The sequence below is a fragment of the Callorhinchus milii genome, unplaced genomic scaffold (genome assembly GCF_018977255.1).
Source record: "Callorhinchus milii isolate IMCB2004 unplaced genomic scaffold, IMCB_Cmil_1.0 Scaffold2, whole genome shotgun sequence".
NCBI lineage: Eukaryota > Metazoa > Chordata > Chondrichthyes > Chimaeriformes > Callorhinchidae > Callorhinchus > Callorhinchus milii.
In genome coordinates, this window is record NW_024704743.1 from 32,854,163 (window position 1) to 32,870,842 (window position 16,680).

Consider the following 16,680-nt stretch of genomic DNA (forward strand, 5'->3'; position numbering starts at 1 on the left):
AACACACACACACACACACAGAGTGAAACACACACACACACACAGAGTGAAACACACACACACACACAGAGTGAAACACACACACACACACAGAGTGAAACACACACACACACACACACAGAATGAAACACACACACACACAGAGTGAAACACACACACACACACAGAGTGAAACACACACACACACACACACACAGAGTGAAACACACACACACACAGAGTGAAACACACACACACAGTGAAACACACACACACACAGAGTGAAACACACACACACACACAGAGTGAAACACACACACACACACACACACAGAGTGAAACACACACACACACAGAGTGAAACACACACACACACAGAGTGAAACACACACACACACACACACACAGAGTGAAACACACACACACACAGAGTGAAACACACACACACACAGAGTGAAACACACACACACACACACAGAGTGAAACACACACACACACAGAGTGAAACACACACACACACACAGAGTGAAACACACACACACACAGAATGAAACACACACACACACACAGAGTGAAACACACACACACACAGAGTGAAACACACACACAGAGTGAAACACACACACACAGAGTGAAACACACACACACACAGAATGAAACACACACACACACACACAGAGTGAAACACACACACACACAGAGTGAAACACACACACACACAGAGAGTGAAACACACACACACACACACACACAGAGACAGAGACACTCGCGCACAGAGAAACCGAGAGAGGCAGAGAACAAAAAACTGAGAGACAGACGTTCAGTCAGTCAGTCAGACAGACAGAGAGACAGAGAGAGAAGAGGGTTCAAGCCCCGCGCTGTTGTGTCAACACGCAACAAGTTTCGCACCGAATGGCTGCACATTTAAAAAAGCCTCTCTCCGGATCCGCGGCTCCGGGGGCAGCTCCAGCCGCGGCTTACTCTCTCCCCCCCACCACCCTCATTTCTACACGAATATTATTATCATCACCACCGCCGCCACCATCACCAGCAGTTGGCTCACCTTGCTCTTCACTTCCACCGCCGCGTTGTCGCAGTACCTCAGGGAGGCGGATCTGCTGTAAGTTTTGCTCATCCTCTCTCTCTCTCTCTCTCTCACACACGCGCGCGACCCCTTCTCTCTCTCTCTCTCTCTCCCTCTCTCACGCGGGGTATTCGCGCGACTTCAAACGGCCCCTAAAAAAAAACAAACCGCCGCGGGTTCTTTTATTCTCGCTCGTGCGTGTGTCCCCCCCCACCACCTCCTCCTCCCGCTCTTGAATTTGAACCCGGGCTCTGGAAGGACGGACCGTTACCTCTCCGCCCGGGGCTGGAGCGACTCGAACTACTCCCCCCCCCCTCTCTCCCCCCGGCCGGACGGACGGGCGGGCGGGCTCGCGCGCGCACGCACGCACCCGCTCCGCGCCTGCTCAGCGTCACCGGCGTGCTCTCGGACGCGATGACGCCATCGCGCACGGCTCCAACGCTCGCCGCGAACAATGGACGCGCTGCCCCCGACACCGACACACCGCCCGCTCACCCGCCCGCCACCTGCAGGCGGCGCTGCGGTTGACCTCTCGCACCTCACGTGGACCGTGCAACCTGGAGGGCGGTGCAACTCGAGCTCAAGATCCTCATCCTCACCTACAAGGCTATTCACGGCCTTGCTCCCTCCTACCTCTCCGACCTACCATCCCCCTACCTACCTGCCCGTACCCTCCGTTCCTCTGGCTCCGGTCTGCTCCACGTCCCCCGCCCCAACCGCCCTACCATCGGTGGTCGGGCCTTCAGCCTCTCAGCCCCGAGGCTCTGGAATTCCATCCCCCAGTGCCTTCGCCGCCTCCTCCCTTTCCTCCTTCAAGGCCGTTCTCAAGACCTTTCTCTTTGACCGTGCCTTCAGCTCCCCTCTCGACTCTCTACCCCCTCCTCGCTCCCTCCCTTCCCTCCCCTCAACCTGACCATTTCCCCCCAATGCTCGGGTCCTGACCCAACTGTACAGCGCCTTGGGACGTCCTCCCAACGTGAAAGGCGCTCTATAAATGGAATCTTGTTGTTGTTGTTGTTGTTGGAGGGGTGACCCTTATCTCTGAACCAAATCCTGGGACCCACATCAAAAGAAGAAGGGAAACCAAACTCGCCACAATTCCCGCCGCTCTCGGCCACTGGAGAGGAGTGTTGGGTTAATGGCCGCGTTTTATGAGGAGTGTATCCGTTGTGGCTCTTGCTCAGTTGGTTGCTGAACTCAAGGTGGGGCAAATTTGGCCCCAGAGACGCAATACCTCGAGGACCGTCCCCGGAAATCGGGGATGTACGTCGCCCTAATCCTGATGCAGCACTGGAGGGGTGTTTCATTGTCGGAGGTGCCGTCCTTCGGATGAGATGTTAAACTGAGGTCCTGTCTGCCTGTTCGGGTGGACATTGAAGACCCCATACACGATTCGAAAAGAGAAGGGAGTTTCTCTGAGCATTCTGGCCAACAATCTCCAAATAAAATTGGTCACTCACTCCACGGCCGCTTGTGGGACATTGCTGTGCGCAAACTGGCTGCCGCGTCTCGGGCACAAAATGCTGTCAAACTAATTTTGACCCGGTAGGTGCTTTGAAAAGTCCTGGCGACGTGATAAGGCGCTACATCAAATACATCAAAGATTACTGTTTTAACTCGATGAAAGTGAGTGAGCCTCGGTAGGTTTAACAGAAGCAAACAGAGTATGGTGCGCTCATAGTTAACAACTAGAACAGAAAACTCACATGATACAGAGGAACGTTTCAGATATTGTCGCTAAGCAAGTGTCATAGATCCATAGAAATTTACAAAACAGAGGAAGCCCATTGTGTCTGTGCTGCCTCTTTGAAAGAACAATGAATCCATTCAGTCCCATTTACCTAAGTCCTGTACCTTAGTGGTTAGAGCCCTCACCTCGCAAGCAACAGCACAGGGGTTCGATTCCCGAGCAGGGTGAAACGTTAGGCAAGTTTTCTTACTCCACATGCCTCTGCTTACTCAGCAGCAAGTAGGAACCTGGTTGTTAATCGATTGCTGCATCGCTTTTCCGGGGGTAATAATACCTTCAAAAAAAATAAAATAGAAATAATTTGGTCACTCAATGCACGACTGTTTGTGGGACACTGATGTGCACAATTGGCTGCTGTGTTTTGCCCACAAAATATACAGTCAATTCACTTTGCAATGTACTCTGAGAAGCGCTTTGAGACGTGTGATAAGGCACTATATCAAATGCAAGGATTATTATTATTACCTGCCTTTTCCCCTTACCACTGCAGATTATTGCTGTAGATATCTATATAGTTCACATGACAATATCAACAAAGCTTTTTTACTCTACACAGCATAGATTAAACAAAAAGGAAGTTTATCTACATTTTTTCCACCTGGGTCTAAATTTACTCTAATCAATTAGATATGGTAGATTAGAGTATTTCACCCACATGATACACAGTCATACCACTTTAAATGTATCCTGTGAAGCTCTTTGTCTTAATGAGGTGATAAATTGCTAAATCAAATGCAAGGATTAATATTATTACTCTATTTATGCAGCTTTTCGAACATCTGGAATTTAACAAATTATTGAATTCATTCTTAACTTTGAAATAGATTTTTCTCTACTTTTTAAAAGAATTTACAGAAATCTGGCTTCAAAAGTAAGCCTGGATTTAAGAATTTGGTAAATTCTGGATGCTTTAAAGTGCTGCATCAACAGAGTAATCTAGATCCAGGTAGAATTTCTCCACACGCATTTACAGAAAGGATAATATAATACAAAATTGCATTTGTAAAGCGCCTTTCAGGTGGAGAGGATGTCCCAAGGCACTGAAGGCGAGGACGAGATTTTGAACTCGATCCTCTGAGGGATGGGGAGCCAGTGGAGCCGGGCGAGGGTGGTTGTGATGGGTTCATGGAGCCTGGGGCGGGAGAGGACATGAGCTGCAGAGTTCTGGATGATCTGCAGCTTTTGGAGTTGGGAAGGCCGACAAGCAGGGAGTTGGCGTGGTCAAGTCTGGTTGTAATGAAGGCATGTATGAGGGTCTCGGGGGCCAGAGGGTGAGACAGTGGTGGAGTCGGGCAATGTTGTGGAGGTGGGGGAAGGCAGAGCAGGTTGTGGCATGGATGTAGGGGAGAAAGAACAGTTGAGGGCCGAACAAGACGTCTGGGTTCCTGACTGGCTTGCTGAGGTGGAGTGTGCATCTATGGATGTTGATGCTTCCAGTGCCTAAAGTGTGGAGGTGCTGGTGTGAGCCAGTCAGGAGAGCCTTACTCTTGCTGATATGTAACTGTAGAAAGTCGGCTTTCATCCAGGACTTGATGACTGACGCGCACAATCTGTCAGGACATCGGTGGTCAGGGTCGAGGGTGCAATGTAAAATACGGTAAAATGGTATTAATTGATATTTTCCTGTGGAATGTATTTTTTATTAGTTTTGAAGATTACTTGGTGTTACATTAGCAGACAACAAATCAAGTTTGCTGACTCTGTGACTGTAATTTGAGTGACAGCTTTAGAAGCTGCTGCATTCAGAACATGATCGTGCGAGCAGGGTTTTGCAACACATAAAACACAAAATAAGCCAGGGCTTGTCTGTTCACAGCAGGGTTGCTTTATGCCGTGGGTGCTATTGCCACAGTTGATTAGTGTCTACATCACGTGGTGAACAATTCAGTGTGGGTAACAAGGCTGAAGTTTTTTTTTAAAAAAGCAGCATTGTCGTTACGATTTGTCAAGGCCGATGAAGACAGGAAGGTTTACGGGAGCACTGACCACAGCCGCCCGCATCAATGCAACAGAGAAAGGCCCTCCAAGGCCTTGCTCCTTCCTACCTCTGTGACCTGCTAACCCTTTATCAACCTGTCTGCTCCATCCACTCAACAGGCTCCGGTCTGCTCCATGTCCCCCGCCCGGCCCACCCCACCATGGACGGTTGGGACATCAGCCTCTCTGTCCCCACCCTTTTGGAATTCCATCCCACATTCCCTTCGCCTCTCCCCCTACCTTGTCTCCTTCAAGGCACATCTCAAGATCCTCTCTTTGACCATGCCTTCGGCCACCCTCCTACCCTCCCTGCCCTCCACGCTCCCTTAACTCCCCCTCCCCTGCTCGGGTCCAAATCCGTGACTGTCCAGCGCATCCTCCCGATGATGTTGGGACATCCTCCCGATGAGAAAGCGCTATACAAATGTAATTTTGTATTGTATTGTAAAGAAAATAAGTTTCAATGAGAAAGGAAAAGAAAAAAAAGAAAATAAGGTTATTACAGGTGAGATAATCTTCACCTACCTTGTGACAATGTAATTACCTGTAATTACCTTTTTTATTCTTGTAACTTGGCCAGGATTGCAAACATGGTGCTTGAAGCGACTTTTCCGTGGCAAATACATTTTGGAGAATTCTTAAATTCAGTCTTAATTATGAAGCCAGTTTTCTGTAAAACAAACCTACAGAAAACCTGTTTCAAAATTAATACTGAAGTCACCTACAAATGGTAACAAGTGGTAAAAATAAATCCTTCTTGCTCACTCCCCAAAACCCTTAATATTCCTCCTCAAGCATCTATCTGATTCCCTTTTAAAAAGGTCAGGGCCTCTGTCTCAACCACAAAGATGGAATGGTTATGTTCTTCTGATATGAAAGGTGCATATCAAATGCAAAATTTAATATTATTTTTATTGTTGTTGGTGTGACTTCTTACCTTAAGGTTTTTCTCATAATTTTTTGCCCCCAGTTTTATCCCTTTGTCCGCGGCTAAAAGCATCTGACTCCTTTTTCTTTCTTGTAGGGTTGGGTCTCACAGAGGGTAATTGTCCTGAGGTACATTGTCCAAGTGGCCATTGCAGGTTTGCGTAAGCCTCGACAAGTTTCAGTCTGAGAAACAAACAGGTTAGTGAGTTAATACAGTATTTTTTGAGGAATTTGGAAAGGGGGTATTGACAGTGGTAGTAAAATAGCACAGCTCGCCAATGTGCCCCCGGTATCTACTCGTAGCACAATTAGGTATTTTCTCAGAGCTACCCATTTTGCCACAGCCCTAGCAAACAAAAAAAGCTTAGAGATACCTTCCGGACTTTGTTCTCTACAGAAAATCTACATATCCTGCAGCCTTGGGACATCCTCATTACATGGAAGGTGTTATATAAATGCAATTGTTGTTCACTACCTGCTGTACAGATAGGATACACAGATAGGAAGTTGTGCCAGAACTGAGAGAAGTTGCAACACCGGTGAGAAACGACAAGTTGCCCCAAAGGCTTTGAATGACTGTATTGGGAAATGTAAATCACATTTCACAACCCACATGCATGAACAACTGCCGACAGTCAGAGTCACCCATGTCTGAGGCCAAATTATGCAGAGGATCTGGAGCCCTTCCCTTGTCTCACGATATTGCAACACCGTTGTAATATGAAACCTAGTGCCAGGGACCTGAGATCATTGCATTCTCTTCACTCTGTCTCCAATACTGACGCTGCTTAACAAATGTAAAGGTAGATCTATGTATTCCATGCTCGGTGTGACGTTATCTATTGTAGCAATTTGCAAAGCTGAATATCACAAGATTCAGGTTGTCACCTGGCTCAGTTGGTAACACTCTCGCCTCTGAGTCAGAAAGTTGTAGGTTCAAGCTCTACATTGGGATCACAATCTAGGCTAACACTCTAATACTGTGCTGCGGAAGCGCTTCATTGCTGGAGCTGCCGTCCTTCAGATGAGATTTTAAATCAAGGTCCCAACTACCTGTTAAGGTGGACGTTAAAAATCTGATAACACTATTCGAAAAGAGAAGGGAGTTTGTTTCTGCTGATGTCCTGACTAACAATTCCCCAGATAAAATTGGTCATTCACTTCATCACTACATGCGGGTCATTGCTGTGCCATGATCACCTACAAAATACACATTCACTACACTTTACAGTAATTCCTGTGAAGCCCTTTGAGAGAAACCAATGACATGACAAGACACTGTATCAAATGCAGGGATTATTATTTATTCACACGAAACATGGTATGAAACATTAAAAACCACTAGGTGGCAGCCCGACTCAGCTTTTTATTTTTATTTTTGATGCAATAGATTTTTGCTTAAAAACTTGAAACGTATTTTTTTCAAAGGGCTAAAATCCATGCTTATCACAGCCCAGATTCCCCTGCACCCCACCTCCCAGAATCCAATCGAGATCTGGGGCCTAGCCAGAGGTTACGTTTGGATTCTTCATTCAATCCACAACCCCGTGCCTCGCAAACCTTTAATCAGGTTTCAGTCAATGACACGTTACCCTGGTTGGCTTACAGGCAGTGCAGGGAATGAGATGGATCCACAATACCCTCACACCATAAACAATACTGATCTAATAGATGATATGACCATATCGAATTATCTGATGGATAATCTGAGTACGACAAGAAAATGCACACTTAACATTAGTTACCATAGCAGAATCCCGCATTTCCCCTCTAAAGGATCAAACTAAAATAAAAAACTACTTGTTAATATAAGGTTTATTGTTATTACTCCATAACTTTTCCCTGATTGATTAGGGATTTGCGGGGTTGAGGGAAGGTATTAGGTACACTTCTGCCCTGATGACTGTCCAGTGATTCCTGCTTGGAACATACAGGTGTTCGTTCAGCTGTTATGCAAGAACAGATTCAGTCTTGGCCGTGATGCCCTCTGCAGTCCAATAATCTGCTGATACTAACTGGTTGTTTCTGGCCTGCGTGAAGGTTCGCCTCTTGGGTGAGGTACTGGAGGGTGGTTGGCATCTGTGGAATTATGTGTTATATTACCAGCCAAAGCATTGAAGGTGCTGCTGGAGTCTAAACAGCTAAAACTGTGTAGCTTGTCATTGAAAACACTGTCTGGCAAGCTTCCTGCTGCTTGTTCAGCTCGGACCTCACTCTGAGATGCTCCCCCACATAAAGGTCACTATGTAAATGCAGTTGTTGTTAGGAGTCTAAAAAATATTCCCCGAGAGCATTCACTAGCTACAGTCCAGATTTAGTTGAAACTGCTGTAATATGCAGAAGAATGATTTGCTGCTCTCTAGTGGCCTATAATAAAACTAAAGTTTTTGCTCAGCTGGGTATCTGGCACGTGCAGAAACCCATCACCATGCTTTGAAGTATCCAAACCAGACTGATAGTTGCATACATCTCACCTATACATGGAAAATCGTGTCTGGGATCCACACTCTCTCCCTGGAGGGATACACCCTGCTTACCTTATTCCAGAGAGTATTAGGTTGGCGGGCTAGCAAGAGTCAAGGCTTAGCAATCCCACCAGAGTGTGCGTTGGGATCCTGCTGGAGTTTGCCAATGAAAACACCAGCTGGCAAGCTTCCTGCTGCTTGTTCAGCTAACACCACCCTACATACCTTTTAGGGTTTTGGCTTGCAGGGAACTGAGTGAGAAGAATTCACCACAGACTCTGCCACTGTCAAGCGCTCCGGGACGCTACACCGGGTGAAGGGCGCTATATAAATGCAAGTTATTGTTGTTGTATCTCATTCTTGTTTGTAGGTGCACTTTGCTAATGCAAATTAGCTGCTGCCTTTGCACCTGGATAAAATTGATCATTCACTTTATGACTGTTTGTGGGACACTGTTATGTGTAAATTTGCTGCTGCGTTTGCCTACAAATGCACAGTCACTATATTTTACATTTAAATCTTGTGAAGCATTTTGAGATGTCTTGATGATGTTATAAATGCCAGTATCAAATGTATCAAATGCCAGGATTATTATTAAAACATTAATTTTATTCCAGAGTTCCACTATCTTGGTCCACCCCTCCCACCTCTCCTTTAAGGCATGTCTCAAAACATACCTCTTCGACCACGCTTTTGGTCAACCCTCCCCGCCCGCCTTGGTTCCCACCCACAGGTTGGGTGCCCATCCAGCACTGTGAAGCATTTTGTGACATTCCCCCTGATGTGAAACATGTCATATACATGTACATTGTACTGTAAATGCCAAGGAATATTATAAATTGTACTGTACTCTGTAAAATACTTTGACATATTTACTATATGTGAAGACCTTGTTCATAAATTGTTATCCCTGCTATAGTGTGTGTGTGGGTGGGGGGAGCATGAGGAAAGGAAAGTGGTAGTAGATGACCACTCTGCAGTCAGAACTGGAGCCTATCCTCAGAGCAACTGCACATTGGTATCTTTCCCAATATGAACCTTCAGCTGCTGGTACAATACTTATCTCCTGAGTGAGCCTGGCATCTAAGAGATATGTGGAAAGAACTGGAAAGCTGGGATTGACTTAAAATAACAAAGATAGCAGAGACCCAGATGTAAGAGATGGGAATGCCGCAGAGCGAGGGGTAGCAATGGCACAAACATGAGGTGTAGCAGTAACACAGACCTGATGGGCTGAGCTACCTGTGCTGGAAATGTCTGTGCTTTCTATTTTTCTGCCATTTACGTAACATAGAACTAAGTGCTGGCTACACACTGTTGATACTGTGCCTCAGGCTTCAAATTGCTGCAACACTGCACTTTGAGGGACCTTTATGAAAGGATGTATAAAATGCAAGGGAAAATCCACATCAGCTGTTACTGTGAGCCTGCCCTGGGGCATTAGAGGAAGTGCTGCTTTTACCTCCATAATGTAAAGTACAGATTGTTTGGAAAAGGGATGAGTATTTGGTGGGAACTGTTCTTTTCTCCAAATTATTTAATTGTCAGCCTGAAGGAGATGTTTTATCTTTACCCTTTGCAGAAGGAACAGCAGGTGTCTGGTAGCTGCATGCTATCTGGTGGTAGGAATGGTAGTGCTTTGTATCTTTTATTACCATTGTTTGAGCCAGCTGTTTGGATAACTAAGCAAACTTATCTGATATTTTAATCCCCATTTAACATCAGAATCTAAATGTTCATTTGGGAAAACACATTATTATTTAATCATTTTTTTGCTCAATTAGAAAAATTCTTTTAAAAGATACATTGCTCTCTATTACTGTAATGACCCTCCTCAGGGAGGATGCTAACTCTTGCCGGGATAAGGTTTCAAGAGTGCTCGTCACTGTTTCAGTCACCTTCCCCCAGCTCGGCATCAGGCTCCACCACTGTTAAGCGCACCGAGACCCTACCCTGTGTGAAGGACAGTGAACATGCTAGGTCTGGAAGCCTCTGGAAACTCTCCGAAGAGTCAGTCTTTACATGTGATCCCACACAGTGATTGCCAATAGGCTATTTAGCCATGTGGTCCATCATAGCCAATTCTGTACATGAATCACCCAAAGTTTGCATTTTTGTTTCTTGCCTGCAAAACCATATTAAAAACCTACCACTATCACCATGCCTTTGACCAATATCCTCGAAATCCCCTTCCTTGCTATCCTGATCAGTGATGGTGCCTTTCATTTTAATACTTTGCGGCGTTATCCTATATAAAATGATCTATGCAAGTGTAAGTTCTGTTTATCACACACACACATCTTCCTGCAGGGCTATGGGATATTGATCAGGAAAAGGCAGTTGTGGTTCCTCTTTAGACCAAATGTTCACAACAACATTCATTTTTTAGCGCCCTTCAAGCAAGGTAGTGTCTCCGAGCGCTTCACAGTGGTGGATCCTGATGCTGAGCTGGGTGACCATACACACGGTGCAAGATGAAGGTCTTAAGGCATGGTCCGAAAATGGGGAAGGAACTGGCAAGGCAGAGGGCTTGAGGGAGAGAGTTTCAGAGTTTAGGACAAATGTAGCGATCCAATTGATACCCTGGATCAGATAAGATGACTCAGACGTATTTAGCAGAGTTAGGATTCTGTTAGTGTAGGTGAATGTTTCATTTTATGCTCAGTCATGCCAGTAGGTGACAGTCTATTCCATAAATTCACAGCTCTGTGTGAAATAGTTACTGAAGCTGTGTTTAACTCGAATTTTCCTTGACTTACAATAGTGTTCCCTAGTCTCCTCCTCCTCCTCAATTTGCAACAAGAATTGAATTGAAATTCACTTTGCTGATCCTTTCATGATATTAAGCATTTAGATCTTATGCATAAGCATCTTATGAGTCGAATTCATGACAATTGCTACCTGTAAAACACTTTATAATTGGAAATCCCATTACAAACAAGCAAGAAAGGGAAAGGAGTGTCCTGGCTCACAATCCCAAGATAAAATTGGTCATTCACTTCATGGCAGAGTGCTATGGACGGACAACTCATCAAACTTACTTAGCTATTTTATGTTGTGTCTGTCCTGATCTTTTTACTCCTGTTTTATCCATTCTTTCTCCATCTATTTCCCTTAGCACACTTACTTCCCAGGTATCTATCTGTCTTCTTTCTTAAACACCTCAACAAATCTTACGTTGATAACCTTCTCGAGCAGTAATTCACATACCCATTTGTAATGTTTTATGGATTGACTTTTAAGCAAATGAAACCTTTTTTTTTGCGATTGCAGAAGCTGGTAACTCAGCCCAGATGGTTTGTCTCTGAGCAGTAATTATTTTCCAAAGTGTTTGCCTTCGCTGTGCCAGATATAACACAAAGGAGTCTAAAATGCAAGCTGGGCTAATAGTTTTAAGACATTCCCCTGTTCAGGAAGGTGATGCTAGAGGACTAGTTTAATGGCATAACTACCATCAATTTACACCACTTTGCATTTTCAATAGAGAACTGGAATGAAACTAAAGGGTATTTCAGGAGGTTCAAAGCACATGCATTGCACTGCTTATGCTGCCAGCTGCAGACTGGATTTTGGCGACATTGGGTCTCCTCTGACCTCCAATTAGCAGTGTAAATGAGATTTTAAAAAAAGCTCCGCGCTGAGAGCCTCACTGATATCAGTCATGCAACAGGCACCAATGAAAGATAATGAGATCTTAAATAAAAAATGAATTCAAATCAATATTGATGTTACATTTATTTCAGCAGCAAGGCAGTAATCAGTGAAAACTCAAGACAGTTTCCATTAGTACACAGTAAAGCTCCAACAATGCTTGGGTGATCAACAATGAAAAGCAGGAAGAAAATGCATTGTATCATCTGCTCCCACAGTTAATGAAAACACGCTCCCTACTCAGTGAAAACGTGTTGCTAAACAGTATTTTAGGTGGTTTTAAAGGTTTTTCTTCACGGTGTGGTGTACAATCATTCACTATTACACAAATAATGCATAACTGATTTCGCCCACAAATATACGGTCAATTCACTTTACGGTCTATTCTGTGAAGCGCTTTGAGACATCGAGAAGACGTGAAAAGCGCTATATCAAATGCAAGGATTATTATTATTAAAGAGAAAATGATAATAAATAATAATAATCCTTGCATTTGATGTAGTACCTTATCACGTTGTCTAAATGGAATTTTACTGTAAAATGTTTGTCTGGGTATTTGGAGATGAATACTGCAGCCAATTAGCACACAGAAATGTTCCTCAAACAGCCATGAAGTGATGGACTAATTCTGAATTGCTCTATTGGAAGCGATGACAAGTCACTTCAGCAGTGGCAATCCACCATACAATAATCCAGACTCTTTTTATAGACACCTCTCCAAATTATTGTTAAATTCACAGCGTTTTTGGGTTTAACCTGACTAGATTTCACTCAGTAAAGTCCATTCAATGTAAAAAGTAGGATTACCAGGTAGATTATCTCACTGTGCTGAAACTGCATTTTCTCTAGCACACCGCTGTTCATTCTGAAAATCCCTATTCAGTGATAAATAATTGCACTTTGTGGGAAATAATAAAGCAGAGTTCAGCAGGAGGTTGATGCATTCAGAGGAGTTAAAATGTATTTAAACAGGCAGCCAACAGTTTACCAGCAAAAACAGACTATAAACCATTCAGTGAGCAAAACCACAGTGCCATTTGTATTATGGAGAACAATCAACATTAAGTATTAAATTAAGGTCACCAGTGTTTTTGCACGTTTCATTATGGAGTGAACACTAAATAGATAGTTAGGGTCTAATCACCTCCCAGTAGTCAGAGGCCAGCTGCAGCTTCTTGACCAATAGTGCTGCTCAGCCATCATAAGTGTGGGGAGGGGAGGAATGTTTACCTTTAATTCATGCCTTCAGCAAATAAATAAACAGCAGCACGCGGGATTGTACTTGTCCAAGGACTGCTGTACCTATTAGAGCTGTTTTTTACACTACAGGGTCAAGCGCATATTCAAGCCTCATAAATGAACCTGCCAACAACTGGGCATCGAATTGCAGATGCTTTGCCTGGCCTTTTGACTGCTTAGGTCCCAGGGAGACTCCCACTCATCTTTCACACCCACCACCACCAACAAAGAGAATTATGTTAGACAATGTGCTTATCCAGTGAATGCATTTTGTTATTGAGGAACGAAAATGCTTCACTGAGAGTGACTGACCATTTTAACAAGGGAATCTAAAACAAAGAAAGGTGCATTTCTTGAAAGCAAATTGTAATTCCTAGAACAGAGGGGTGTCCAAAGACCTAGTTACTTATATGCTTGAAAATATTTGGAAAAGGGTTCAGTTTTGAGTGGTCTGTAAAAATGTAATTATATGGATGTAACTAGTGGTTAGGATCAAAATACCCTACAATTAAAAGAGATTGCAGAGAGTCAAGAGACATAGGCCACTGTCTGCAATCTTCTGGGTCATGGACCCTTCCTATTCTGCTTGGTAAGGTAGCCAATGAAATCTTGCAAAACTGACTTACAATATTCATTGTCTATAATTATTGCAGTGCATGAAGTAAAAAAAAATTGGGAGGGTTTTACTGTTGATCTGAACATATTGCCTGTAAAAATAATATGGATGCTCCAAAGTCAATGAGCAGGATTCAGCATTTGGTTTCACTGTGGCTGATGTCCAACTTTCTTCAGAGTTCAACTTTCTGGAGGACCTAGAGAGACTTCTTCCTTTGTTCTGGACTTAGTTTCTTGAAATAGTGACTATCCTCTGGAGGGGGAGCTGCCTCCAAGGTTACATCCTTGACCACAGAATGTCAGAATTGAGTCAATCCTCTGTGTTGGTCTCAAGAGCCTGGCTACTGAACCATGTAGGTTTGCTGTACTTCAGGCCACTGCTGATGACAGTCAACAACAAGAACTTGCACTTATGTAGAACTCTTCGTGGAGGATTATGTCCTGGAGTGCTTTAGAACAATCAGTCTGGCTGGTGAGCAGGGCTTGGAGCATCAGACGAGGCACAAGAACAGGGATTTTTCACACTCAATGCTGCAAACCTCCAAGGTTAAAGCTCTAACCGATAGAGTGGTCCTGGCTGGACAAGTAGCAGGAAGCTTGTCAGACAATTCTCCCAACAGCACGTTAAAAGTTTTTAGCTGGTTAAAGTCCAGCAGTATCCCCAACGCAACCTGGAGTCTCCAAGCATTGGCTTGTGCCAATTTGTACCTATTACTCTTAGGAATTAGGTAAGCAGACTGGGTCCCTCCAGGGAGAGAGTACACACTCCATTCCAGACACAGGGAAATTTCAATGGCTATGTAGCATGCAAATGTGGAACTTTTTTGGATACTCTTAAGGATGGTGATGGATTTCCGATTGTGACAGACACTAAGCTGACCACATTTTTTCCCCTTAAAATATTGGAATCTCCATCTGCTAGTTTCTTCAGATCTATAAGGCTTAATTTGATAGGCCTACTACTTGACATTTTCAATAGTTCCTGGTTGAGTGGCATTGAAGCTGGGATGTTCCGGTCTGTGTCACTTAGTTCCACACTGGAGAGTGTTGTTACCAACTAAGCTATTAGAAGCTACCTCTCATTGACTTGAAGATCCATTTTCACATGTTTGCAAACAAGTAACAAGTTGTTTGTCAAATACATTTTTGCTCCTTTAAATATTTCTTATATTTTGTCCGATTTAGATCTTAGAATTGGTTTGATTTTATTTTCAGAATTATAAGAATGTAAAATTACCGTTTCTGCAACTCAATTATTGTCAGCGATCTTTCTCACCCTTCTACTTCGGGTGGTTTCACATATTTGTGGACTTATCTAACCATCTAATAGCTTCCACCTCATAGTGCAGTTGGCCCACTGTAATAAACAGATACCTTGGCACTAAGTGACTGTTAGCTGTGATGTACCTCACTGTATAACCTAATGGTTATACTGACGTTAGTGCACATGCATTAGTTTCAGTAAACAACTGTTGCTACTGAGCAATAACGGAAGGCAATCATTGCAGAGCTAATGGTTACGTGACTTTCAATGAGTAGCAGTAATGCCAACCTTGGAATCAGATCTTCTATCCAATAGAAGGCCTACTCTCGAACTGAAAGGAACATTGGGGAATCAAATCTGTATTATTTCTTAAGGAATCAGAGTCATAGGAAAACGGGGAAAGGAGAAGAGCATTCAGCCCATTCAATCTGTTCCACTAGTTTATTAGATCTTAGCAGATCATTTAAGCCTTTTCTCCATACCCTTTAATACCTCTACTACTGTCTTCAATCATCTGGCTTATCTTTAATCATCTTTAATCACCTGTCTCTTAAACATACTTACTGATTACTCCTTCACTGCTTTCTGGGGAAGAGGATTTCAGATTTTCACAACAGGGATATAGTTACAATACTCATTTACATTTATGCAGTTATGGAGCATTTAATGTCGGGAGACGTCCCAAGGTGCTGGCTAGCCCAAGGTTTGTAACAGAGTTAGGGTTGGGGGGCAGAGAGAGGAGAATGATGTCTGAAAGTCAAATGAAGGTCCCGTGAGTTGACCAAATCTCTGGTAGAGTGTTCTTAATACAGTATTAAGAAATACTATAAACTCTGGCTGTCTTGTGATGTAAAGGGTGTGCACTGCTGTTTCAAAGAAATGTGGAGTCTTTCTGCCAAATATCCTGCTTTACATTTCCCTCCTAAATCAAATTTACTCACAAATTCAAATTCACAAGCTGCTACACTGTGTTGTTTGCTGCATGTTGCCGGTGCAGATTGAAAGAAAAACTTGCATTTAATAGAACACCATTCACGTCGGGAGGACATCTCAAGGGGCACTACAGAATTTATCTGAATCAGCAGCCCATGTGATGCCCACAGCCTCCCACCTCACTGTCCTCTCTCTGGTGTCCATGGTGGTGAGTAACTACCCTGTACTTCGTTGTATACATTGGTAGAGATGCATATGCAGTGCCAGAAAATGCATTATCAGCATCACTCCATTTCCAATCAATTATATTTTGTAAAGCACTTTGACATGTTACGTGAAAGGCATGATATAAATGCAAGTTATTGTGTATAAATTAGAAGCCATTGGCTCTTTTGGAAGAGCTGCATTAGCTGTCCATTCTTTATGCTGCAGTCACATCACTGTCAGGCAAAGTGATGTTTTTAACATGGGTGGTTATATCAATGATTTGCACCAATAAAGTCCCAATTTTTAGGAATACTAGCAAAAAATTCAATTCTTTTGGAATTGCGTCATGGGATATTTAAAATCTGCATTGAAGAACAGGCAGATGTGATCTTGGGTTTTTCATCTCACCTGAAAGAGAGTATCTTGTGTTTATAAACCCAAGCACTAAATAACAAACTGCATGAATGCAACTTTATCTATGTTGTTCTCCTGTGTTGAATAAAACATCTTTATTTCAGTACATAGGTATTACAAATGGTACAAATGATACCTATGTTTGGCATTCTTAAAATGTATTTTTCGATTGTAG

At 43.5% G+C, this 16,680-nt stretch overlaps 1 protein-coding gene across 1 annotated transcript in view; it reads right to left on the minus strand.

The window, feature by feature from the left end:
* Window positions 1-1,374, minus strand: part of pard6ga (par-6 family cell polarity regulator gamma a) — a 46,845-nt gene extending 45,471 nt beyond the window's left edge. Inside the window, exon 1 of the mRNA XM_007902594.2 lies at window positions 1,043-1,374. Coding sequence (XP_007900785.1) covers window positions 1,043-1,114 — 72 coding nt within the window. The 5' untranslated portion in view covers window positions 1,115-1,374. The remainder of the gene's footprint in view (window positions 1-1,042) is intronic.
* Between the last annotated feature and the right edge of the window lie 15,306 nt (window positions 1,375-16,680).